The sequence below is a fragment of the Phocoena phocoena genome, chromosome 15, assembly GCF_963924675.1.
Source record: "Phocoena phocoena chromosome 15, mPhoPho1.1, whole genome shotgun sequence".
NCBI classification, from domain to species: domain Eukaryota; kingdom Metazoa; phylum Chordata; class Mammalia; order Artiodactyla; family Phocoenidae; genus Phocoena; species Phocoena phocoena.
Genome location: NC_089233.1, coordinates 87577906 through 87600769, shown reverse-complemented (window position 1 = coordinate 87600769; position 22864 = coordinate 87577906). Strand labels below are relative to the sequence as shown.

At 65.5% G+C, this 22864-nt stretch overlaps 3 protein-coding genes across 3 annotated transcripts; 2 read left to right on the top strand and 1 right to left on the bottom strand.

The window, feature by feature from the left end:
* Positions 1-3005: 3005 nt before the first annotated feature.
* On the top strand, positions 3006-4364 carry LKAAEAR1 (LKAAEAR motif containing 1). The gene is made up of 4 exons (XM_065893334.1): positions 3006-3066; positions 3606-3985; positions 4095-4217; positions 4305-4364. Exons 1-4 carry the CDS (start codon positions 3006-3008, stop codon positions 4362-4364), a joined length of 624 nt encoding a protein of 207 aa, XP_065749406.1.
* A 3431-nt stretch (positions 4365-7795) lies between these two features.
* On the top strand, positions 7796-13299 carry RGS19 (regulator of G protein signaling 19). Its single transcript, XM_065892445.1, has 6 exons — positions 7796-7856; positions 11017-11114; positions 11329-11450; positions 12581-12655; positions 12801-13035; positions 13108-13299. The coding sequence occupies exons 2-6, from the start codon at positions 11085-11087 to the stop codon at positions 13297-13299; spliced, it is 654 nt and encodes a 217-aa protein (XP_065748517.1). The 5' UTR covers positions 7796-7856; positions 11017-11084.
* Positions 13300-14804: 1505 nt separating this feature from the next.
* TCEA2 (transcription elongation factor A2) lies at positions 14805-22656 on the bottom strand. The gene is made up of 10 exons (XM_065892254.1): positions 22455-22656; positions 19511-19573; positions 19084-19189; positions 18099-18189; positions 16911-17041; positions 16619-16675; positions 16106-16260; positions 15890-16036; positions 15245-15316; positions 14805-15024 (listed from the first exon to the last, which is right to left on the bottom strand). The coding sequence occupies exons 1-10, from the start codon at positions 22524-22526 to the stop codon at positions 15016-15018; spliced, it is 903 nt and encodes a 300-aa protein (XP_065748326.1). The 5' UTR covers positions 22527-22656; the 3' UTR covers positions 14805-15015.
* Positions 22657-22864: the final 208 nt, after the last annotated feature.

The following is a 22864-nucleotide window of genomic DNA, read 5'->3' as shown; positions in this document are numbered from 1 at the left end:
TGCCAGTGCAGGGGACACGGGTTCAAGCCCTGGTCCGGGAAGATCCCGCATGCCGCAGAGCAACTAAGCCCGTGAGCCGCAACTACTGAGCCTGCGCTCTAGAGCCTGCGCTCTAGAGCCTGCGAGCCACAACTGCTGAGCCCGTGTGCCTAGAGCCTGAGCTCCGCAACAAGAGAAGCCACCGCAATGAGAAGTCCGCGCACCGCAACGAAGAGTAGCCCCCGCTCGCCGCAACTAGAGAAAAGCCTGCGTGCAAAAAATAGTAAAAGGATTTTCATAATTCTGGGCTTCTTCATAAAATATTACTTTTTCCTTGTGCTTTTAACTTCCTAATATTTACACACTGTGACAGAATTGTAGATTTGCAGTATAATGTTAAATTTTGCAGTCATTTAATAATCCTTATTGATATTATTTTGAAGTTTTCAGGTCTTGGCGTCGATCGGCGCGCTCTTAGATCTCAGCATTCCCATCAGCCCTTGAAAAACACATGAATCCTGGACACAGAAACAGGCGGGAGACGTGGCCCAGGGCCTCACAGTGGCTGGGCCCCAGGCACAGGGAGCACCTCTCCTCCCAGGGGAGCTGCTGGGGGGTAGAGAAGGAGGAAGGAGCTCCGCTCAGGAATGTGAACTATGCCAACACCAGGCCCTCTGGGAGTTAAGGAGGAGCGGGGCGTCAAAGGTTTTCAATCCTACAAAAACAGAGGGAAAGTTACAAGTCCCTTCCTGCAGGAGAGTACGCCCATTCTCCCCCTCCCCCCATAACTCCCACTCTTGCAAGTCACTTCCCCCCTGCATCTCCCTGGCCAGGACCCTGGGAAGCTAAGAGGAGGGCCCAGACTCCTGTCTCAGAGAACTCACTCCTGTGGGAGCGCAGAGTGAGGGCCAGAGGTGGTGCTGGCCTGGGCTGCGTGTATCCAGGAGGACTGCTTGAAGGAGGTAGGTCAGCCTGCCTAAGCCCTCACTGCTTCTTCTGGAGCCCATAGACCTTCGCCTTCAAAAGCCCCTCGGTGATGCTGAATCCCAAGGCCCAGGCCTCACCCTAAAGGCACAAGCCCTGCGGCAGCCGGGGCCGGGAAGGGGAAGCGTCCAGGGAACAGCTCCTGCAAAGGCTTGGGGGCTGGAAGGATGGACAGTTCCATGCAGCTTTGGGAAGCGGGGGTATGGCATGCCAGCTCCCGAGATATGGGGCCACAAAAGCGAGGGGATGTGTGTATGCGTGTGGCTGATTCACTTTGTTGTACAACAGAAACTAACACAGCATCGTGAAGCAATTATACTCCATAAAGATGTATTAAAAAAAAAAAAAAAAAACCTTACCCTCTCACTGGGAGGCCAGAGCAAACTTCCAAAAACAATGGCAACAGTCAACAGCCTCCTTCAGAAAGGCCAGAAGGTCAGCTGAGACACCACCCCCAAAGCCAGGACAGTCTCTCCCCTCAGGGACTCAGGTCGTCAACTCCCAAAATGGCACCATCCATGGGCCTCAATGCCCACCTTGGCACATCCGTGAATGAAGGGAAGAGGCATGTTTACGCTGTGGGAACCACCAATACATTAACAAATTACGGACTTAATGCACTAATTTTGGCCTAACATCAACTGTGGGATGAGTACATGGATTATTGAATCCAGAATAATCTGATGAGCGCATGAACAAATGAAAGAATTAATCAATTAAGTGAATCAGTTATAAAACATTATGAAATTAACAAATGCACAAATAAATTACAGAAATCTGGGACCCAGGACCCAGAAATCAAAACCGGAGTCTGGGGACTTCCCTGGTGGTCCGGTGGTAAAGAATCCGCCTTCCAACGCAGGGGACGCGGTTTGCTCCCCGGTCGGGGAACTTAGACCCCACGTGCCGCGGGGCAACTAAGCCTGCGTGCCACAACTACTGAGCCTGCGCTCTAGAGCCCTCGAGCCGCAACTACTGAGCCCCCGTGCCACAACTACTGAAGCCTGCGCACCTAGAGACCCTGCTCCGCAACAAGAGAAGCCACCGCGATGAGAAGCCCGCGCACCGCAACGAAGAGGGGCCCCCAGCTCTCCACACCTAGAGAAAGCCCATGCACAGCAACAAAGACCCAACGCAGCCAAAGATAAATAAATGAATAAATTTATTTGAAAAAAAGAAAGAAAATAAATAAATATTTAAAACAAGAAAACAAAACCAATGGTCTAAAAAAAAACACCACCCCTGTTCTTACACCACCCCTGGAACCCCCAGACTTGCCCTGGAAGAGGTGAAGAGTCCTGAGTTCTGCTGTGGGAGGCCTCGTGGGCCATGAAGAGGGGGAAGGGGCTCAACCACGAAGGTCTCCTCAGATCTGCGCCCCCTGACCCCAAAACTAGCCAGCAAAGACCTCTCCAGCCAGGAAGCTGGGCCCACAGCCCGCAGAAGAGTGCGTTTGGGGCTCTTCAGAAAAGAAAGAGAGCGCACCCGGGCTGTCAAAGCTGAGGGTCATCTCCCTCGTGGTCCTTGACAGCCCGGAGGTCCCGGGGCGGGGCATCTGGCCGGGGACCTCGGAGCACTGCACTTGGACCGAAGTTCTGGCCACGCACCTCCCCGAGGGCTCGCCCCGCCCCCGTTGGCTTGGGGGAGGGGCGGGCCTCCTGGTTGCCGAGCAACCGCGTCAACAAGTCCCAGAGAGTCTGGGCTGAGTTGGAGGCCCAGACCCGAGAAGGCAGAAAGTATGGGGTGTGGAAATGGGAGGCAAGGGCCGGCCGCTCGACCGCCGCCGCTAGGGACGGGGCGGGGGAGGGTGCGGACGCCAGCCTCTGTCCCAGTGTGGGCCAGGACCCGGCCCAGGATCTGGGGTCCGGGGTCTGAGGTGCCGTGGGCCGGGCCGGGCAAGGAAAGGAGCCCTGCAGGGCTGCACCGGGACTTCCGGGGTGTTTCCCTCTCCCACCTCGGGGGCCCTTCCCCCTCTACCACCTTTTCCCTGGGCTCCTCTCTCCCTTACTCCATCTAGACCCAGCGTGGGACAGGCTGGGGGGATGGCGTCTCCCCTGCAGCAAGCCAGCTGTCCATTCGACTCTGAGACTCCGCCGCACACAAGTGAGACCTCCCACAGACACACAAACGGACCCACACAACATCAAACACACACACACATCTCCCAGAAAAGCATGAGTCCTCTGCCCAAGATATAATGAAGGCCCACCCCCTCCATCTCCAGCCCCTAACACTAAGACAGAGAGGTCTGAGGCCTACGCAGACATGGGGGACGGACAGAGCGAGGGTCCTGGCACGGGAGGAAGTGTCCTCCTAGCCTCACCCCGAGCAGTCTCAATCTGTCTCCAACCCTGGGTAGTGCCTGAGGTCAACTCAGGGGTCTCAGCATTTTCCCAGTGCGGGAGAAACAGCCCGTGGGCAGGAAGGGGGTGGATCCGAAAGTTCTAGCGGAATGCAGGAGTGAGTAAGGAGGCTTAGCTGACCGGGACGTGTGCGAGGATGTGGCAAAACTGCAGAGACCTGAGGTGCGGGCCCTAAGGCGGGCTGCACGGGGTCCAGAGGGGCCGGGGCCGGGAACCCACGGCGGGGCCGGGTCAGACCGAAGGAGCGGGCGCCAACGGGACATCGTCTTCCCTCGGCAGGGCCCGAGGATGCAGCCAGAGCCGGCGAAGGGACCGCGCGCAGGGTCCCGCGGGAGCAAGCGGGTAAGGGCGTGCAGGGCGCGGGGGCCCGCGTGGGGTGTGCCAAGGCGGAGACCCCGACGCCGAGCTGGGCCCTCAAGCCGGAGGGCCTGGAGGCCATCCACCTGCTCTTCAGCGACCTGCTGGAGGACGTGGGCGCGGCCGCTTCCGTCTTCCCGAGTGAGTCAGCAGAGCTGGGGCACCGCATGCCTGACCCGCGCGCGTGGACGCTGCAGCTCGAGACGCCCGCGCAGCGCCAGGACCGGGTCCTCGGCGTCCTCAAGGCCGCCGAGGCCCGCGGCCGAGTCCGCGCTCTCCGACTGCGCTACGCCCGCCTGCGGGTGAGGCAGGGGCGGGGGGACCACCCGGCCGGGGGCTCTGAGGGCGAGGCGGGGCCGCCCGTCGCCAAGGCTCCGCAACATCCCCGCGCCCTGACCCCGGCACCCGCAGGCGGAGGAGATCTCGCTCCTAATCCAGCGCCAGAAGTCCGCGCGCGCCGCCCTCCGGCTGGAGCTGTTCCTGCCGCCGCAGCTGAAGCCCACGCGGATCCCAGACCCCCTAGACCGTCGAGAGGTGACTGCGAGCCCGGGAAGGGCCGGGGAGGGGCGGGGGCCCGCCCTCCGCCCCGCACACGCGGCCCCAGCACCTCCTCCCCCGCAGCGGAGGCGCGTGGAAACCATTCTGGAGGAGAAAGTCGACGGCAGCATCTTCCCGCGTTGATGGCGACCCCACAGTGCACGACTGTGCCCCACCCTCCTACATAAAGTTCTCACTTTCAAAGCGCCCCCTGGTGTCTAGGCTTCCTTTCTCTAGGTCCCCTGGGAGGGAAGGGGGGAAGGATGGATGCTGAGTCTCCCACATCCGATGTCGCAGGCATTGGGGTACTCAGAGTGCAGCTCCTCCAACAAAGTGGAAAGCTACAAGCTGGCTGACATCAGACTCACAGGGGGCAGGGACACCCCTAATCCCCCAAATCCCACGCTGCCCCCATCAGGCAATCTGGTGCCCTGTGAGTCCGTGGGAGCCCCCAGCCTGGGTGTGATGGGAGGAAGAGCCTGGCTCAGCAACAGTCACACCCCCAGAGGTAAGGGCGGCCTCAGGGAGAAAGTGGTACCCAAGCAGGACCCCAGACTGCAGGTCATTCCATCAGAGGGTCAGCGAGGAAGGTGACATTCTGGACAGGAGAGTGACTGCAGAAGCCAAAGCTGGCCTTTGGACAGTCAGCCATGCCTGGGAGGTCCTCAGAGGACCAGGAGACTGGGGAGGGGGAGACCCTTCAGGCAGAAATCACCCTCGGGTCTTCCTTTCCATCTTGATCATCTTCCCCTGCCCCTTTGATCCCCCTTTCTGGACCCCCACCACCACCACCACACGCGCGTACACACACACGCAGAGGACAGGAAGGACACCGCCCCTTTCCATTCTGACAAACCCACATCCTGCAAACCCTCTGGATTCTGAAGAACCTCCCGTGTTCTGGACAGATCTCCCCTTCGAGAACTTACTCTCCTGCCCAACACAGGCTCTTCGCAGAGACTGAGATTTCTCTTAGCCGGCTCTCCCTTTTCCTCCCTCCCAGCAGTCCAGCAGGCTACAGAGTTGGGGGGGCTGCCTCAGACAAGGCCCTCCCCTGCCAGGAGACTCTGGCAGAGTTGCCAGCCTGCAGCAGAGAACTGGTCCTGGAGGGGTGGGCCCTCTACTGGCAGAGGTCAGAGCTGGGGTCCAGCAAGGAATCCTGCTCCGTGGCGGCCAGTGCCCTCCCTGACGCAGCTCAGAATGGGGACCTGAGCCCTCTGTAAGCTCAGCAAGCCCTGCCCCCTCACAGGACCCTTCGCCTGTTCCGGGTTGTTGCACCCTTGGCGTTGATCCGAGCCCAGAACTTTGTGGAGCTGGAGACTGGAAGCTCCATGAGGGAGGGGGGAGCTCTCCATGGGGGGGGATGCGGGGGGGCAGTTCAGGCAGGCAGGGGAAACAAGGAACAGGGGAAGAGAAGGTGTCTCGGGCGAGGGGAAGGGGGGCATCAGGCAGGCACTTGAGGACAGAGGATGAGAGAGGCACCCACCGCCCCGAGGAGGCCAGCAAGAGGGCGGCCTCACAGACAGCTCTGCGCCAGGCGTGGGGCTGGCACACGGGCACCCTTTGATCCCCACACCAGGGAGGGGTCCTCGGTCTGCAGAGAAGGCCCGGGAAAGTGGCCGAGGACAATTCTGCAGGGCCTGAAGGAGGCTTCTGCTGTGGGAAAGCAAAGTATGTAGGCCGCAGCCCAATGTACTGGGGGCTGGGAGCTCATGCTCTAGACAGAGCGTCCTAGGTTCAAATCCCACCCCCAGCATTACCTGCTGCACAGCCTTGAATGAGCCCCTGCCCGGCCCACCTGGTTCCTCCTGTGGAATACGGGATAGGCTCCCCAGAGGAAGGGCAGAAGACCCAGGAGGGCTGAGGCAAGGGGCACGGAGAGGCCTAAGTGGCCGGGGGACATGCGGGGGTGGTGAGAGGAAGGACAGTGTATGGGGGGCTGGGAGGCGGAGGGGAGGGCCAGAGAAGCGTACAGAGCGGGGCCTGAGTGGAAGAGAAGTGCGCTGCCCCACACCCGCGTCCAGCTGCCCCACACGTCTCGGGAGGCGGGTGAAGATGCCACGTCAAGTACCATGGCGGAGGCAGGGCTGTGTGACCTTGACTAAGCTCTGGCCCGTCTTTGAAGGACCTACCTCCCGGGACCGTTATCTAGGCTAAATACGAAGCAGCCACCTCCCATCTGGGCAGGCTTCCAGCCTCTGCCCTGTCCCAGCCAGCCTGTCAACATGGCAGCCAAGCCCCCTGGGCACAGGGCATCAAGACGCCCCCCGGACTGCAGGGCCCCTCTCTCCTCCCTGACCTTGGCCCGCACCCTCTTCAGCTCAGCTCCTGCCCTGCTGCCCTGCCAGCGGCTCCAGCTCCGTCCCGTGCTGAGCAAGCAGTAGCACTGAAACACCCCCCTCGTCGCTCTGCGGTTCTCCTTAGCTCTCCTCACCTCTCACCCAGTCTGCAAGTCCACTTCTCGTCTGCTGCGGGGCTTGTCTGTGCTGCTCGCTGCCAGGTCCCACGGACTGGCACACAGGGGACACGCAGACATTTGCTGGATGAATGAGGAGCGCACGTAAAATCTCCACTGCCCTTTATGCCCCCAAGAGCGCTGAGGACAGTGAGCACCTGCAACCTGAGCAACTGGAAGGCACTTTGTGAGCGGGCCCTGGGCGCCGGGGACAGGAGCTGCCTACGGTCGGGGGCCAGGGCCACTCAGACACTGGCCCAAAGCATGCTGGGATAAGGGATTTAACTCACAGGCCAGGGGGACTCAGACACTGCAGACCACTTCCGGAGCAGGGTCAGGGCCCCCCCAGACACTGGCCCAAAGCATGCTGGGATAAGGGATTTAACTCACAGCTATACCAGCTCATAAGATATGAGAGTTGTCCAAAGAGAAGGGACAGGCATTCGTGGCAAAGGGGAGGTGTGGCAACTGGAGGGGTTGAAAGGGACTCAGCCAGGCCCCGCAGACAGGGACATTTGGCGACCCCGGATATAAGAACCAGTACCCCCGGCATCACTGGCACCGAAGCCCAGGAACCCCCTTCCTTGGGAAGTCCCCTACAGCACGGTGACAGTGCGCCCTTAACCCTATTTCACAGGTGAGGACACCCAGTGCCGGAGAGGCTAGGGCCAGGCCGGAACTGACCACGGGGGACAGTCCTTTCCAGGGGGCCTCTCCCTCGAGCGGGGCAAGTAACCTATGGGGACGCCCCCCACCACAACCTCCACCCCACCCCACCCCGTAACGGCAACGCTGGACCGGCCCTGCCGAGCAGAGCTGGGGCACGGCCACACCCCCAGCTGCCGCAGTACCATCTCAGCCGCCCCGGGGGGCCAGAGGCCCCATCATCTGCACGGGCCATCCTAAGCGACGGTGGGGACGGAGGCGCCGCGCTCCTGCGCGCGGGGCGGTGGGGAGTGGGCGCGTGGGGCAAGGAGCCGGCCGAACGCGGGGCGGGGCGCGCCGGGCGGGGCGGGCCGGGCCGGCGTCTGCCCGCGCGAGGAAGTCCCGGCCCCGCGCTTTGGGGAAGTGAGGCCGAGGCGCCTGCGCACTGAAGCCTGCGCCCGCTCCCCGACGATTCGGCCGGACCTCGGAGCGCGCGGGCCGGCGGCTGCGGCGCGAGTGCCTCGGGAGCGCGGCCGGTGAGTGCGCGCGCGCGCGGCGCCGAGGACCGCGGCCCTGCCCCTCCGGCCAGGGCCCGGGGGCCGTGCGGGGCGGGAGCCTCGGAAACCGGCGCCGGAATCCGCGCCCCAAGGACTCCGCCGCGGGGTCCACGTGGACCCTGGGCCGCGGCGGGACTGGAGCCCGTCCCCGCGCGTGGGGGAGGGGCCGTTGCAGCCGGGTTCCCCTTTTCTGCAGCTCGAAGCCTGGGGAAGTGATTGCTCAAAGCGGGGGGGGGGGGGGGGGCCGGAAGAACCCAGGTTTCCGCGTCTCCCGTCCCCCCCCCCAGCCTGTGGGGAGGGGCCGAGGCGGGACACCCGGTTTGCCCCCGCCCCCACCCTGTTGCATCTGGCAGCCACTCATCCCTGCCAGTCGCAGGGAAGGCGCTGCGCCCCCGGCCCGAGCCGATCGGGGGCTCCAGGCGCCAGCCTCGCTCCAGAACGCGCAGGAGGACCTCCTGCCGTCTGACTTGAGTCCTGCTGCTGCAGTACACGCCCCTTCGGCAGCCAGGGTGGGGCCCAGAGCGAACCTGGCCCCTCCCGCCCCTGCCTCGCCTTTGGGTCGCTGGTGAGTGGGGCGCACGGCGGCGAGTTCCTTGAGATTGGGGTGGGGGCGTCAGAGGCTGGAGGAAGGGGCAGACTTCTCCAGGCCAAAACCCACCATGAGAGAGAGGGAGGGAGAGAAGTGGGTTGCCCCCACCATTGTAGAGGCGGGCAGTGGCGAGGGTCACCAGGGCTAGGAAAGACCTGGCCTGCCTTGGAGGAGCCAGGCTGGGACTTACCTACGGGGGAGGGGGGCGGCTCGGCAGACAGGAAAGGTGCTGAGGAGGATGAGAAGAAGGGAATGGAGCCCCTCTGTCAACCCCCCTCCCAAAGGTTATGGCATTTTTTTCCTGGGATTGTCACATTTTCTTATTCTTTTTTTGGACTGGGCGGGCTCGGGGACGTTCTTTTTCCTTCTGTGGAGCAGAGCAGCAGCCGCTCCCAAGGGAGCCTCTGTCCCCAGAGGCCAAACTTGCTGCCTGTCCAGCTTCTCCTATCCCAGACTTAGGGACCAAAGCCTGGAGGGGCTGGGGGAGGGGAGGGAGCCCCCTCCCACGTGCCCGAATGAGGGGCGGGAACGCTGGTTCAGACCCTGTACCCCCACCAAGAAAGAGAGCAGGTGCCCCAGGGGCACAGGTGGCCCCAGCCAGCCTGAGGAGGGTGCACGGAGCCAGGCCCAGGGATGGGTGACCAGGTGCAGGGCCTACAACCAGGACAGAAGGGACGGCCTCTCCCCCTGCCCCTCCCGCCCCAGCACCTGGGCCCTGCATCCTCGGGCAGGTCCCCTCGTCCAAGTCAGAGCTGAGTTGGAGAAGGCAGCCTAGAGGGGTACAGTCTTCAGGGTGCTGGGGGGGCGGGGGTTGGGGCCCTGCCCCCGCTCACAGTGGGCAGGGGTGCAGAGGAGGAAGAGCCGCTCTGCCTGGGGAAGTCACAGCCCGTCTGGGGTACAGCTACCAGACCTCAGAGGTTGCCACACCCCTTCCTTTCCCTAGAAACTTGACCCCTGAGGGTAGGCATGCTGTCGGGCTGCTGCTTCCCCATCTGTTTGCTGGAAGCCAGTGGGATCCAGTTGGAGGGTCCCCCACCACCAGCGATCTCAGGGGAAGCCAGGCAGGTGGCCAAGTGGCCAAGGCCCCGTGGGACCCTACACCCGGCCCCCAGATTTGGGTCAAGGCCGAGGCCTCCGCATGCCCAGGCTCTGGAGGCAGGGGTGCCCCAGGTGTGCATATCCCGGGCCGTCACCTCTGAGCGCAGCACCCGGTCAGTGGCTGGGAGGCAGGAGCTGCCTAGCCTGGTGACTGCCCCGGGGCCTGTCCCAGAGCGTCCACTTTCCTCTTCTGCCATTGGACACCCCACGAGGCCAACATGGACCAAACAGACATTAAAAGGCCAAGAGCTGAGGGATGGGGGGGCCGCAGGGCGGATGATCATTTAATGAGAAAATAAACTGAAACCAAGTCCTGAGCACCTCGCGACCGGGTTTCAGGAAGGTCCGCGCAGCAGACGTGCCAGGGGGCGCCCCCGGCCCCGGGGGTGGGGCGGGGCGCCTCGCCTGGGCCGAGATGGGCGCAGGCCGAGGTAGAGACTGGGAGGCAGGTGGGGAGGCGTTCAAAACTGCCTCCTGGACCCTGATTGGCCGCCCCCGCGGCTCGGGTCCGCGGGTTCCCCGCGGGGGCCGCTCACCCGGATGGGGCTCCGGCGCCCCCCGCGCGTACGCACCGTGGAAGGTGCGCCCCGACGCCGAGCGGAAGGGACCCCGCGGCTCCGACCTGCCCGGGAGCAGGACGCACCCCATACCCCGCCGCCGCCCGGCGCGCCCGCCCTGCCCTGCGGCAGGCCTGGGGCCGCAGCCGCAGCGGTTTCCGCAGCCTGTGGGGGGGGGGGAAGGGAGGCCGGGAGACCCTGGGCGCGGGAAGGTGCCAGCCGAGTGTTCGGGTGCCGGGCCAGTGACCGGGCCGAGAAGGTGGCGGTCCCTGGCGGCTCTCGGCCGTCCTCACCGGTGCCTGCTGCACTTCCCGCACCCTCAGGACGTCCCGCCCCAGCCCCAAGTCCTCCTTGTCTGCAGGCCTGGTCTGCTGCCCCTGCTGAGTCCCCAGGAGCAGGTGGGGAGAGCCTCCCCAGGGCTGATCCGGACTCCTCGTGGGGAGCAACCCTCACCACCTCCCAGCAGCCGAGGAAAACCTGGGATGGAGGGAGCTGGGATGGGGGGTCTAAATGTCTGACCACCTCCCCTATGCACCGCCCTTATAGCCCCAGACTCTGGGGGCCTCCAGCCCCCTTGGGAGGGGCCAGGAGCCGGAAACCGAGAAAGAGGAACCCTGGCTTCCGGCTTCCCAGGGAGCGAGTAGATGGGGGTGTCCCAGAACCTCCTGTGGAGATCTTGTCTGGGGTCCCCTCCTTCCTGACCCCACATACCCTCACAGCCACAGTGTAGACTGGAGTGGGGGGTCAGGGCCTGGGCAGAGCGGTCTGGAGGTGGGAGGCCGGGCAGGGGGCCGGGGGACACCTCCGGGAGGAGGGAGAGACTCGGGACCTCTTCAGGGGGGCAGGCTGCCACCGGTGTCAGGTCCTCCATGAGAGTCCCGGCCTCTCTTCTCAGAGCCCCAGGCTGTGGTGAGGGTCCTGGAGCAGGCACCACGGAGCCCCGGCAACCTCTTCCACCCACCCATGCCCACCCCGCCTGAGGCTGAGAAGCAGGTGGGCCGCCTCCACCGCTGACTCTGTCCCTCGGGGGCTGGGGGCATGACTAGGAGTTGGGAGACCCCTGGACACCTGGGAGGCCGGAAGGGTCACGCCCCGCCGGGAGCAAGCAGGCCCCCAGCGGGGGGGGGGGGGGGGGGGGGGGGCGGGCGGGGGCGGGGGGAAGCAGGTGGTTCTGCCTGGAGGCTGACGCGGCCCCGTCTCCCCCCAGCACGCAGGGCCGGAGGAGGGGGACCAGCCTCCCTCCACGTCCAGTCGTGATGCGGCGCCCCCGGCCCCCCCCAGGCGCAGCCCCTGCTGCTTGTGCTGGTGCTGCTGCTGCAGCTGCTCCTGGTACGTGGGCCGGGGGCGCACCGTGCGCCCGGTGGGCGGGGGGCACTGAGCAGACCTGGGATCCAGGGCCCCACTCCTCAGCCCCTCGGGGGGCTTTCGAGGCATCACCCACAGCACTCGTCCAGGGGTCTGGTGACCGGCGGCCAGTGCCCAGGCCCCTCTGCGTGTGTGATTTTCACGGCTGGTGTGCCGAGGTTGTGTCCACATGCAGGCACCCAGCCAGCACGTGCACGTGTGTGTGTACGCGCGCACGCGTGTGTCTACTGTAAGCCCGCCCAGACTGGCCCTGGGGAGCTACAGCAGAACAAAAGCAGGTCCTACGCATTGTGTCGGGTGGAGGAGCCTTAAGCAGAGACCTGGCCCTGGGACAGTGCAGGGGGTGGACGTGGGGCCTCCGGGGGGTGTGGTTCCTAGGCGCGTAGGGAACCTGCTGGGGTTCTTGTGCCTCGCAGAGGCCTGGCCCTTGTCGGGCTTCCACCCCGTGGCTGTTGAGTGGACAGCGCCGAGGGGATCCAAAGGGGGGTCAGCTGAGCAGTGAGCAACTGAGGCCTGAAACAGGAGGGACCGCCTGGGGGTAGAGACGCGAGGCCGTGAACTGTTAGGGCTAGTGGGGGCCAAGCAGGAGTGAGGAGTCTGGCGTCTGGCGGGTGGGGGTAGGGTGGGAGCTGAGTTGTGTCTGGCCCTTTGAGGTTGAGGTGTCTGTTAGCCGTCTCAGTGACCCTGGGGCGAGGTCCAGCTGGAGGTGTGGACTGCGGAGCCGGCACTGATGCTGTGCCCGGAACTAAGGAGAGAAGCAGGGCCCCGAGGGAGAGTCAGGGGCCAGACACACGGGCTGGGGGCTTTCTCCCCATCAGTCGGAGTCTCTGGGAGAAAGCAGTGGGGGTCGAGGTCAGGCCAGGGAGGGAGAGGTACCCGAGGGGCCTGTGAAGCCCCAAAGGCAAGACGACGGGCCCAGGGCCGGACCGGAGATTGGGAAAGGAGCCGACCCACCCTGCAGGGGGTTCACATGTGTGCTGAGAGCCCCTAGGCCTCGTGCCCATACAGACGCGTGTCGGTGTCACCGTGTGGCCAGCGTCCTGCGCGCACACGCGTGCCGCGGAGGGCAGTGCCACCGTCCCCTCTGCCGGCAGGAACGAGGAGCGGCGGCGAGCGTGGCGGGCCTCCCGAGAGAGCAGGCTGCAGCCCCTCCCCAGCTGCGAAGCCTGGTGAGTCTTGGCCGCGGGTCTGCGCGGTGCGGGGCGGTGCGGGCGGGGGGTGGGGGGGGAATCCGGGCGGAGGTGTGGGGGATCCGGGCGGAGGGGCGGGGCCTGGCGCGGCCTGTGGCCGATACCCGGATGCCCGTGCCCGCAGTGCCACGCCGAGCCCAGAGGAGGTGCGGAGCTGGGCGCAGTCCTTCGACAAGCTAATGCACAGCCCAGCGGGCCGCAGCGTGTTCCGCGAGTTCCTGCGCACCGAGTACAGCGAGGAGAACATGCTCTTCTGGCTGGCCTGCGAGGAGCTCAAGGCCGAGGCCAACCAGCACGTTGTGGACGAGAAGGCGCGGCTCATCTACGAGGACTATGTGTCCATCTTGTCCCCCAAGGAGGTGCGCCGCGCGGGGACCGGGGTGGGGGGCGGGGGCGCCTCCGGGCCCCTGACCACGGCCCCTGTCCCGCAGGTGAGCCTGGACTCCCGGGTGCGGGAGGGCGTCAACAAGAAGATGCAGGAGCCGTCGGCGCACACGTTTGACGACGCGCAGCTGCAGATTTACACGCTGATGCACCGAGACTCCTACCCCCGCTTCCTCAGCTCCCCCGCCTACCGCGCCCTGCTGCTCCGGGGCCGCTCCACATCCTCCAGTGAGGCCTAGACTGCCCACCGTGGCTGCCTGGACGCGGGACCCCTCCCGCGGGCGGAGACTCCTTTCACAAATGCGCTTCACGTGCGGGGCACGCCCGCCGGCCCCAGCGCCCGGGGCGGCCCCAGGCAGGAGCTCCAGGTGCTGGGCAGGCCAGAAGCCCCCTTCCCCACCCAGAGGACCCAGCGCCCCAGGATCCAGCTGAGAGGCGGGCGTGAGGGCCTCTGGGCCTAGGCAGCCCCTCCAGCACCACCACCCCTACTGAGCACTTCCTGCTGGGGTTCCCACCTGGTGAAAGGAGGCGCCCTCCCTGAAAGCATCCTGGACCCACAAAGCTCACAAGGTCCTCCTCCCCGGGCCCCTGGGGGCCCTGAGAAACGCCTTTGGTGGAGAACAGAAGCTCTGTGCTGCCTAGTTTTGTGACAAGAGGAAACCTTCAACTGGTGCCATCTGCACCCCGGGATCAGACCCAGGACCTCAGAACCAGGCTCAAGGCAGCAGGACCCGGCTTCTCTTTTATATGTTCATTGAGTTTAAGCCAGGAAACATGGCACTGTGTGTTTTATCAAAAAACAAAAAAAAAAGTTTTCATATTTAACTCCACTCCTCTTCCCCCCAAAATAGAATCTTATTATTGAAGATATTTTTAAAGTAAAAGCCTCTCCCCTCTGTCCACATTTGCGGGGGGGAATTAGAGAACGAGGAGTTGTCCACGACCCCCAGCAGGGGAGCAGCCACGCTCAGTGAAGGGACCCTGTGCTCTGCTCCAACCCCACCCCTCAGAGCAACAGCCTCAGCGGGCAGCTGTGCTCAGCCCTCCGCATGCGAGGGCGCCCCCAAGGCACCTGGCCACCAAGGGTGACAACGCAACGAGACACTGGGCAGGCAGGGTCCCTGGCAGGGGCTGGCCGGCTAGGGCAGGACACTTACGGGGGAGACCTCCCCGAGACCGCGGGTGCCGGGCAGTCACCTGTACTGTCTCACAGGCCCCACAAGGCACACGCTTGCCACCCTGTTCCCTGAGTTTCTGCTTGGTAAAGCGATTCAACGCTGCAACCGGGGCGCAGAGGGTCTGGTCAGGGGTCCACCCCCATCCACACTGCTTCCACGAGCAGTGGGGCATCCTGAAGGGTTGCAGGCAGGCACGGCTGTGGGGCCCAGACTTAGCCTCCCGCCCATAATCCCTGGACCCTGAGCTGCGGTGCCCGGAGAGGTCGTGAGACCCCGGCTCCTCTGTGCGCCCACAGCCACCCCCCCCCCACCTGATCCTCGTGCTATGCAGGCCCAGCCCTGCCCCTCCCACGGGCACACTCAGGCCCCTCTGAGAGCCAGCGGGCTCTTCCCTCCAGTGCTGTCCCAACAGGCCAAGCCTCAGCGTCACCTGACCCCAGGGAGGTGGGCTGTCTCCGCAGCGGCGGGGGTCGGGGGGATCAAACCAGAGATGAGGGGATGGGGGACCCAGCTTGAAGCCCAGGCCTGTACATGGCCCACCAGGACCAAGGGCTAGGGAAAAAACAGTGGCAAAAAGAAACATTTAATAACTGGGGGGTAAGAGGGGGAAAGGTGCACTGCAGGCAGGGTGGGGGGCAGGGTGTGCTGCCTTCTGAGGAAGGCCAGGTGGGCAAAGGGCAGGTCTCCAGAGAAGCTGTATCTGTTGGCAGAGGATGGGGAAAGGGCGACGGCCAGCACTGGCCGTGGCCCAAGGCTGCAGGCACACATGCACAGGGCTCAGCAGAACTGCAAGAAACAGGTGAGAGGCGCCCATCCAGCCACGTGGCCTGCAGGACCCCACAGGGCAGGAGGCAGGGCTGGGGTCTCCATCCACCATCTCCAAGGCTCCCAGGAGGCTGGCTGGCATGGCCATCCCCCAGTTCACACCACAGACCCCACAAAGGCTGGAGACACCCACCTCCAGAGAACAGGGCTGGGGATGGATGGCCTGGGCTCACCCACCTACCTTCCAGCGGTTTCCACACTCGTTGCAGACAACGAACGTGGTCATAGGCTCATCGGAGCTGCGGGTCTGCACCTGTGGGGAGGGCCACGATGGGAGGGGCCCAGCCCCAGGGCCTCAGTCCCTTGCAGCTGGAGGCCCCAGGGAGCAGGACTTCCCAGGAGTCACAACCTGGGGAGCCCGCCACCCACGGCCTCAGGCCGTGCTGGCCTCACGTCACCTGGGCTGAGGCTGCCCTGCAACCCCCACCTTGCAGTCGCCCCAACCGCTTTCCTCTTACAGGGCCGCCCAACACCTCTTGGGGCCCACCTCCACAACTCTGAGTGGAGTCCTGCTACCACCACCGGGCACCCATCCTCCCACCAGCAGCAACACAGGGGGGCTGGGCTCCCAAACTTCAGTGCCCCAGAACGAACGGGCTGGACCCACCGCCCGAGACTGCCTACTGGGGAGCAGGGGTCCTCGGCAAGGGGGAGGGCCCAGGGGTGACCGCAGCTCCCGGCCCCATCGGAGACTAGGTTGTCGGACCCCCGTCCCAGCACCGCTCACACCGCACGTGTCCAGGCGCAAGGGGGATCCGGCCTGCACAGCAGGGGCACGGACGGCTCCGAGGAGGGGCGGGGCTCCGGGAGGGCTGCCGACGCTCACCTGCGTGTAGGTGCAGTTCTTCTTCCTGCACTTGCCGCAGGTGAACAGGTCGGTCTGCGTGCCGCCCGTGCGCGCCATCTGGTGCTCGCGGATGGCCTCCTTGGTCATGGCCTTGCGGATCTCCTTCAGCTCGTCGCTGGCCATCTCCTGGGGCGAGCGGCACGTGCTTAGCCCGCGGCCCCCCAGGGGCAGCCCCCAGCGCCCCCACGGGCTCACCTCCGAGGTCATCACGGCGATCTGCTGCGGCGTGATGGCGCCGCACAGCACGTTGCGCCGCAGGCTGGGGTTCTTGGCGTCCTTGAGGTTGGAGAGGCGGCTGCGCACACGGTTCTTGTACTTCATGTCCGTGTTCCCCACGTCCCGGAAGATGCGTGCGCACGTTTAAGGAGCCGTAGGGAGGCCGATGCCCCGCCCTTCACCCCTGCCCCCAGGTCAGCCAGGGCCTTTGGCAAGCCGTGTCGGAAGAGCCAGCCACACCTGGGCGTCAACAACTGACGCTCTCCCGGCTGAGACCCAACTGCGGGCTGGAGGCCCGGGACCCAGGCCCACCGCAGGCCCGCTCAGACCCCAGAGGGTCTGGGAGGAGCCCCCTGGCCAAGACGAGCACGCCCACCCGACCGCCCCATCCCCCGGCGAAGGCGCAGGACAGTGGCCACCAGGGGAGCTGAGCCCGGCTGGCCCCGCCGTTCCTCCAGATCTGCAGCCCCCAAGCCGCCGCACAAAGGATATATTCCTCGATCTGGGCCGACAAGCGCTCGCAGTCTGCACCGACAGCCACGTGGTCATCTGCAAGAAGGAGCCCTGACCAGCTGCCCGGCCGGCTCCCCCCCACACCTCAGCCTGCGCAGCATCCAGGCGTCCTGCTCCCCAGAGACCCCCGGCTCCCCGCCCCCAAGGTCAGCAGCACGGGGTTGGACTCAGGCCTCCACAGGCAGGCGGGGCCCAGGCCACCTGGGAATCAAGCGTGCGTCAGGAGCCAGGACCCCGAGGTGTGCTGGGTGGCCCCGGCCCAGGCACTCACGGTCCGTCTGCAGGGCAGCGGTCAGCATCTCGCGACACTTGTTGCGCACGGCGTCACAGGTGACCGGCACCGGAGGAAACGTGGTGATCCTGGGTGTCGACGGCGTCCTGGGCAGCTCTGGCCTCTTGCGGCTGGAGAGAGGCCCGCTCGGGCCACGTGGACCTCCGTGAGATGCCGGTCCCCAGAAAAGCCAATGTCACAGCCACGATGCCCCCAGACCCCGTCTGCTCCACTCTGACAGCGGCCCAGAACCCTGCCCATCTACAGTCAGGTCCAGCACGTCCACGCGGTCTGGCCAGAGGCAGTGAGGAGCACTGGGTGGGACACACCCCCAGACGGGATCCCCACCCTCAGGGAGACCTGGGACACGGGGCCACACTGCCCAACGCAAACTGCCAGGTCGGGGGAGGCAGACGGGACGAGGGATCACTCAAGACCAGGCACCACTATGCAGGCAGCCCCACCCCGTGGAGGTCTGGGCACCCCCCTCCATGGGTTGCCTGTCCACAAGGCTCTGTCCACCCACGGCCCTCCTCTCACACCCCTGCATCTCGTGACCCTGTGACCTCCACCGTGGAGGAAGCCAGTGGAAGCGGGCGGCTTCCTGGAGGAAAAATAAAACGTGCAGGTGGGCAGATGGGCCCACGTCTCTGCACAGCCATGCGGTGAATCCAAAGCTCAGCTTTTCCTCTCCCTTGGCCACTGCTGCCCAGTGGGGTCCAGGGCAAAGCAGCCTCTCAGCCACAGCCCATCCCTGGGGCGGCAGGAGCAGGGAGGCCTCAGTAGCCCCAAAACCTGCACCATGCCACAGCCTGGGGCGTCCCCGGTGAGGGAGGGGCCAGCAGCCAGAGACCCCAGGCCAACGTGGGTAGCCAGAGTTAGCCAGCGAGAATCGGACCCTGGCCCGGGGCCTGGATCCGGGGACGTGAGCAACGGGCTCCCACAGGCCCGCTCAGGGCGTGGGTCAGCTCCGTGTAGCCAGGCAGACAGAGCGCCCCCCTCAGATGCTTGGGGCTAAAAAGGTCCAGAGGAGTCTCCGGAGGGAAAGTGTCCAGCAAGAGACTGACCCTGGGGAGAGTCCCTTCCGAGGAGCTGACCCCCACCCAGCGCCCCTGGAAATCCGCACCCCGGTCTGCCGAGAAAGTGGGGCCATGGGCGGGGCGTGTATCTGCCTTCCAGACGTGCTACCTGGGGTCCTGGGCCTCGGAGGCCTCCTTGGAGGACGATGTGGGCAGAGGCCCGCCCCTCCTCCGCTCCCTGGCTTTGGCGTCTGAAGCATCTACACGTGTCGGGAAAGAAGGGTGGGCTGGCTGGGAGAAGGCAGGCCCGGAGGGCAGGCGGGGCCAGGGAGGGGGGCAGACCACCACCAAGGCACATCGGACCCTGCCTCCAGCCCCAGCTTCCTGCGAACCACTGCGGTCCTCTCTCCCCAGCCAAGGAAGGTCCTGAAAACTCTCCCTGAGTACAGAAGTCCCCCCCCCCCGCAGAGTGATGGCCTTCACGGACGGCACGGTTGGACTTGGACAAAGGCTGGTCACCGCAGGCAGGCCGGGCATGGCCACTCCCCAGCTGGGCCTCGGCCCCAGAGCGAGCCATCGAGTGAGTCCCAGCCTGCACTGGGGACCTTCCCACAGGACGAGAAGCGTCCCATATGCCACCAGAATAAATACGCTTGTCCAACACGCAGCCCAACAGCCACGCAGGACTGGAGAGAAGCCCAGGACATGCAGCTCTGTTTCCCAAGGGTCTGGACAGAACCCAGGAGGGGCTGGGAAGGGAGGGGAACCTCAGGGTCCAGTGGGGGCATCCCAGTCGCCCCACTGTCCCTAGAAAGAGGCTGCCCCTGTTCCCTGAGGGGCTCCAGACGCCCCTTCCTCCTCCTCCCCCTCCTCGCCCCCCCTCCCCCCGACGTCCAGAGCTGCCCCCTGCCCTCTGACTGCCCCACACTCCTCCCCTGGGCGACCTCCCCCAGCTCTGCCAGGCCCCCCTCCAGGGCTCAGCGCAGCCTTAACTCCCCTTGCTCCTCATGGAGCCCCCTCCTCCCAGCCCGAGCCAGTGCTTCCTGGACTGGATCCCAGGTGGCCCTGGCTCGGGAACAGCACAGTCTGCCAAGGGCCATCGCGTCTTGGGTGCCCCTTGCCCCCACGCTCAGCCTAGGCTGCCTGACCCGCACCCAGGAGCTTTTTCCAGGACTTGATGAGAGACTTGGCCAGCGTGACGACCTCCTCGTCCGAGCTCTGCTTCCGCAGGGCGTTGACAGACATGCCGACGCGGGTGGACTGCAAGGCAAGCGGCCAGGCTGGGGGCAGCGGTCAGACCCTCCCCACAGACCCTCGGTGACTCCCACAGGGCAAGCTGGGCACCAGCGAGGGGAGGTGGATGCCCCCTCCCCCGACGGTTACTGCCCCATGTGCAGGAACCTCAGCGAGGAACACAGTGGATTGTCCTTGAATGCCCCTCCCTGTCTCGTGGAGCAACAGAGAAAGGCAAGGGACAGTCTCCTCAGAGGCAAGGATTCGTGCCAGCCAAGGGCCGGGGTGGGGAGCAGGAAGCTCTGCCAGGTGCCTGGGAGCTGGGGGACGGGGCACACGGGGCCCTACCTGCAGCAGGTGCAGCGTGACGGGCATGGCCTTCAGTTCCCGCAGCAGGTCCATGGCTCCCTCCTGGAAGGAGAAGGGAGGACCCGCGTAAATGACTTTGAGGTCTCAGTGGGCAAGCTCAGCTCCTCCTACACACGAGGGTTAGGGGAACACAAGGCAGTGACAGTCTGGAGATCCACCTGGGGTGAGATGCCCAGGGAAGGCAGGCACGAGAAGGGAAGCAGCTGTGCACTTAACCCCAGCCCAGGGCCCCCGAGGGCCGTCAGGGGAAAGGGCCGAAGCCCATCCCCAGCAGGGGCGGCGCACCAGGTGGAGGTGCCGCCCCAGCGGTGCCCGCACCTGCCGGGTCCCACATCCCCCACCCACGTGGCTCAGGCAGCCTCTCCTCAGTGCCGCCTGCTGGGGCCAAGCCCTCAGGGACCTCTGCTCCCCTCATGTGCACCCCACGCCCCCTGCTCACTCCCTCCAGCCGCGTCACCTCGCCTGGACGGCTGTGCCAGAACCCCGTCTCCCTTCTCTGTCCGGCAGCCCTGCCCACATCTGCTTTCTCGTAGCCGCACACACAGGGGCCACATGGCTCCACAGCAGACAAAGCTCCCCAGGGCCCCTCAGGGGGCCGAGCTGCCCGCCCCGGGACCCGCTGCTCCCACCGCCAGCGACACGCCTGCCCCACTCTCCCTCCAAAGCTCTGTGCAAATGACATTCTCCGTGAGGCCTCTCCCGCTGACGACGGCAAGCAGCCCGGCACCCCCCATTCGCTCCCTGCCTCGCCTTCCTCCACAGAAGGCTCACGGAACCCACCGGCGTGGTTTCGAGTGTGCATGTCTCCCTCACGACATGAAGGAGGCAGCCATCCAAGGGGTGACAGCCTCAGATGTCCCGCAGCCTGGCCGTGGGAGGGGCAGAGCCTGCCCCATCCCTGATCTGGACGGCATTTCTGCTCAGGCCGCAGCTTCCCCCTCGTCACCCCCGCGGGCCCTGCCCCTTGGGCTACAGAGTCGAGCCCTGTAGTCAGCTCCTCAGAGGGGACAAACGGTCACCAGAACCGAGGGCACAGCGCCACTCTGCGATCGATCATTTTCCCCCAAACGGAGCCCCGGGCTGCAGAACGCCAGCCTTCTGTGGCCTCCGGACCAGAGGGGCATAAACGTGATTCCCAGTCACGGCCCCCAACTCCCCCAAGGGGCCTCAAAGGCACTGGGACCCACCAGGAGCCTCTGCTAGCTCTCACCCCCCACTCCATGGCGCCCCAAGCCCCCCAGCCCCCTTCCCAGTCCACACCTGTCCCCCCTCCTCATTCTCCCCTGGGCTTCCATCCATGCGGTGCTCCACCTTGATGCCCCCTCCCCCAGTCCTGCCTGGCCCGACCCAGCGCTCCGTGGGTTCCGTGGCCCATCTCTGCCCCCAGCTGGGGCGCATTGATTTTGTCTCCTTCAGAGGGGAAGCAGCTTCTTTCTCTGGTCATCTCTGGAAACAGCCATAGATGTTCCCACAACCCTGCTCTGTGCTGCCCACAGCCCCAGGGGTGCGAGCATCCTGCGGGCTTTGGGGCAGGCGCTGCTGCTTGATGGATGAATGAAAGCGTGGGAGCCAGCCCCTTCCCGGCCCCGGGGGGAGAACCCTGTCCAAAGACCCAGACTCAACCACGCTCAGCCCGAAAGTCACCCCCAAACCACCAGTGCGGGCACACAGCCCTGGGGTGGTGGGGCAGGCATCTCAAGACCCCAGCTGACCCTCCCTCACGGCCCCCACCACCACTCGGCCCCGCCCCAGGAGCTCAGTCTGGGGAGAGAGCTGGTCGCGTTTATTGAGCCTCTCAGGGAGCCAGCAGGACTCCTCTCCACTCCCTAGAGACAGGTACCACCCACCAAAGATGCTTCCTGCAAGGATACCCAGACCACCAAGGTCCAAAGTTGAGAGGGGCCTGAAACTGAAGCCCCATGTGCTGTCCGCCCCCTACCACCACCAGCCCGAGACCGGGCACAGCCTTCCCCAAAGGCTCACTGGCCGAGGGACGACAGAAGCCGGCCGCAGAGTGAGCACAGCTGGTCGCGGGGGTCGGGGGGGAGTCCTGCGCCTGGGTATTCCCAGGCCAGGCTGAGGGCTTCCTAGGGCTCTTTCCCAAGGGTGCCTACGCATCTACCCAACTCCCCAGTAGCTACTGGCTGAGCCCTGGCTAAGGAAAGGAAAGGATTTATTAGGGCAACCTGGTTCTTGGGGGACTGAACAGACAAGGAAAAAAAAGGGCCTCCCAGACAAGAAAGGCCTCTGGCCGGCTGGCCGGTGAAAATGAGATGATGGGGGCCGCAGCCCCAGGCCCGGCAGAGGTAGGGGAGGCGCTGTAGCTCCAGGGGAGAAGGGGGTCCAATCTCACACTCCAAACTCTTGAAGGAGGAGAATAGGTGTGGGAGACCTAGGGTGGGACAGAGGGCTCTGAGTCGGGGATGGGGCTCGGCGGGGAGTTCTGGAGGACTTCGAGGATGCCCAGGCTGGGGAGGAGGAAGACGGGGGTTGGGGGGCGGCCAGTCAGGGCTGCACGGGCCGGGGCTTCCTTCCGCAGGGCCTGGAGGGACTGGGTCGAGGAGGGTCTCCGCCAGCCCGGCCTCCCGAGGGGCTCCGGAGTGAGGGGAGGAAGCGGGCGGATCCCAGGCCTGCGGGGTCTCAGTCTGGCAGTTTGGGTTTGAGTCCAGAGCGGTTGGCTCCCGGGACAAGGTTCAGACCGAATCGCGGCCTCTGCCGTGGGTGCGAGGTGAAGGGCAGGGCTGGCCCAGGGCGGGGGTCTCGGCCTCCGGCGGGGGTCTCCCCGTGTCCCGGGAGTCTCTCCCGGGGCGGAGTCTCGTCCTGCCCCTCGGGTGGTCGCCGCGGCCCTGACGGGGGCTCGGCAGGCTCGGCGGGGGCTCGGCGGGACGGGGGTCCCGGGGTCCTGGCGGCCCGCGCCCCTCACCGCGCTCTTCTTGGTCACCATCTTGTCCAGCCTCCGGGCGATCCGCGCAATCTCCTCCTCCTTGCCCATCATCGCCTCGGGGGCACCGCCCCCAGCGCCCGCCGCGCCAGCCTCGGCCTCCCGGCCCGGACCCCGGCCCCGGCCGCCGCAGCCTCCCGCACCCGCCGCAGCAGACGCAGCCCCGCCACGGGCGGGAGACCCTCCGTTCAAACCTCCGGCCCCCGCGGCACCGCGCTGCATCTTGGGATACGTAGTTCTCGCGCCCGCCCGCCCCGCGCGCGCCCGCCCTGCCCCGGACCACAACTCCCAGGAGCCAGGGGGCGCGCAGGGCATCCTAGGAAGTGTAGTCCTTACGCGGGCAGCCGCCAGTGGACCGGTTAGCCGGCGGAGGGCGCTGCGGCAGCGCGGGG

Coding starts and splice junctions, on each gene's coding strand:
- LKAAEAR1 (XM_065893334.1), top strand. CDS start 3,006: ATGGCGTCTCCCCTGCAGCAAGCCAGCTGTCCATTCGACTCTGAGACT. Junction 3,067..3,605: donor TGAGACTCCGCCGCACACAA/GTGAGACCTCCC, acceptor TTCCCTCGGCAG/GGCCCGAGGATGCAGCCAGA. Junction 3,986..4,094: donor TGCGCTACGCCCGCCTGCGG/GTGAGGCAGGGG, acceptor CGGCACCCGCAG/GCGGAGGAGATCTCGCTCCT.
- TCEA2 (XM_065892254.1), bottom strand. CDS start 22,526: ATGATGGGCAAGGAGGAGGAGATTGCGCGGATCGCCCGGAGGCTGGAC. Junction 19,574..22,454: donor TGGTGACCAAGAAGAGCGCG/GTGAGGGGCGCG, acceptor TTCTCCTTCCAG/GAGGGAGCCATGGACCTGCT. Junction 17,042..18,098: donor TCCGAGGCCCAGGACCCCAG/GTAGCACGTCTG, acceptor GCCTCTCTCCAG/CCGCAAGAGGCCAGAGCTGC.
- RGS19 (XM_065892445.1), top strand. CDS start 11,085: ATGCCCACCCCGCCTGAGGCTGAGAAGCAG. Junction 11,451..12,580: donor TGCTGCTGCAGCTGCTCCTG/GTACGTGGGCCG, acceptor CTCTGCCGGCAG/GAACGAGGAGCGGCGGCGAG. Junction 12,656..12,800: donor CTCCCCAGCTGCGAAGCCTG/GTGAGTCTTGGC, acceptor CCGTGCCCGCAG/TGCCACGCCGAGCCCAGAGG.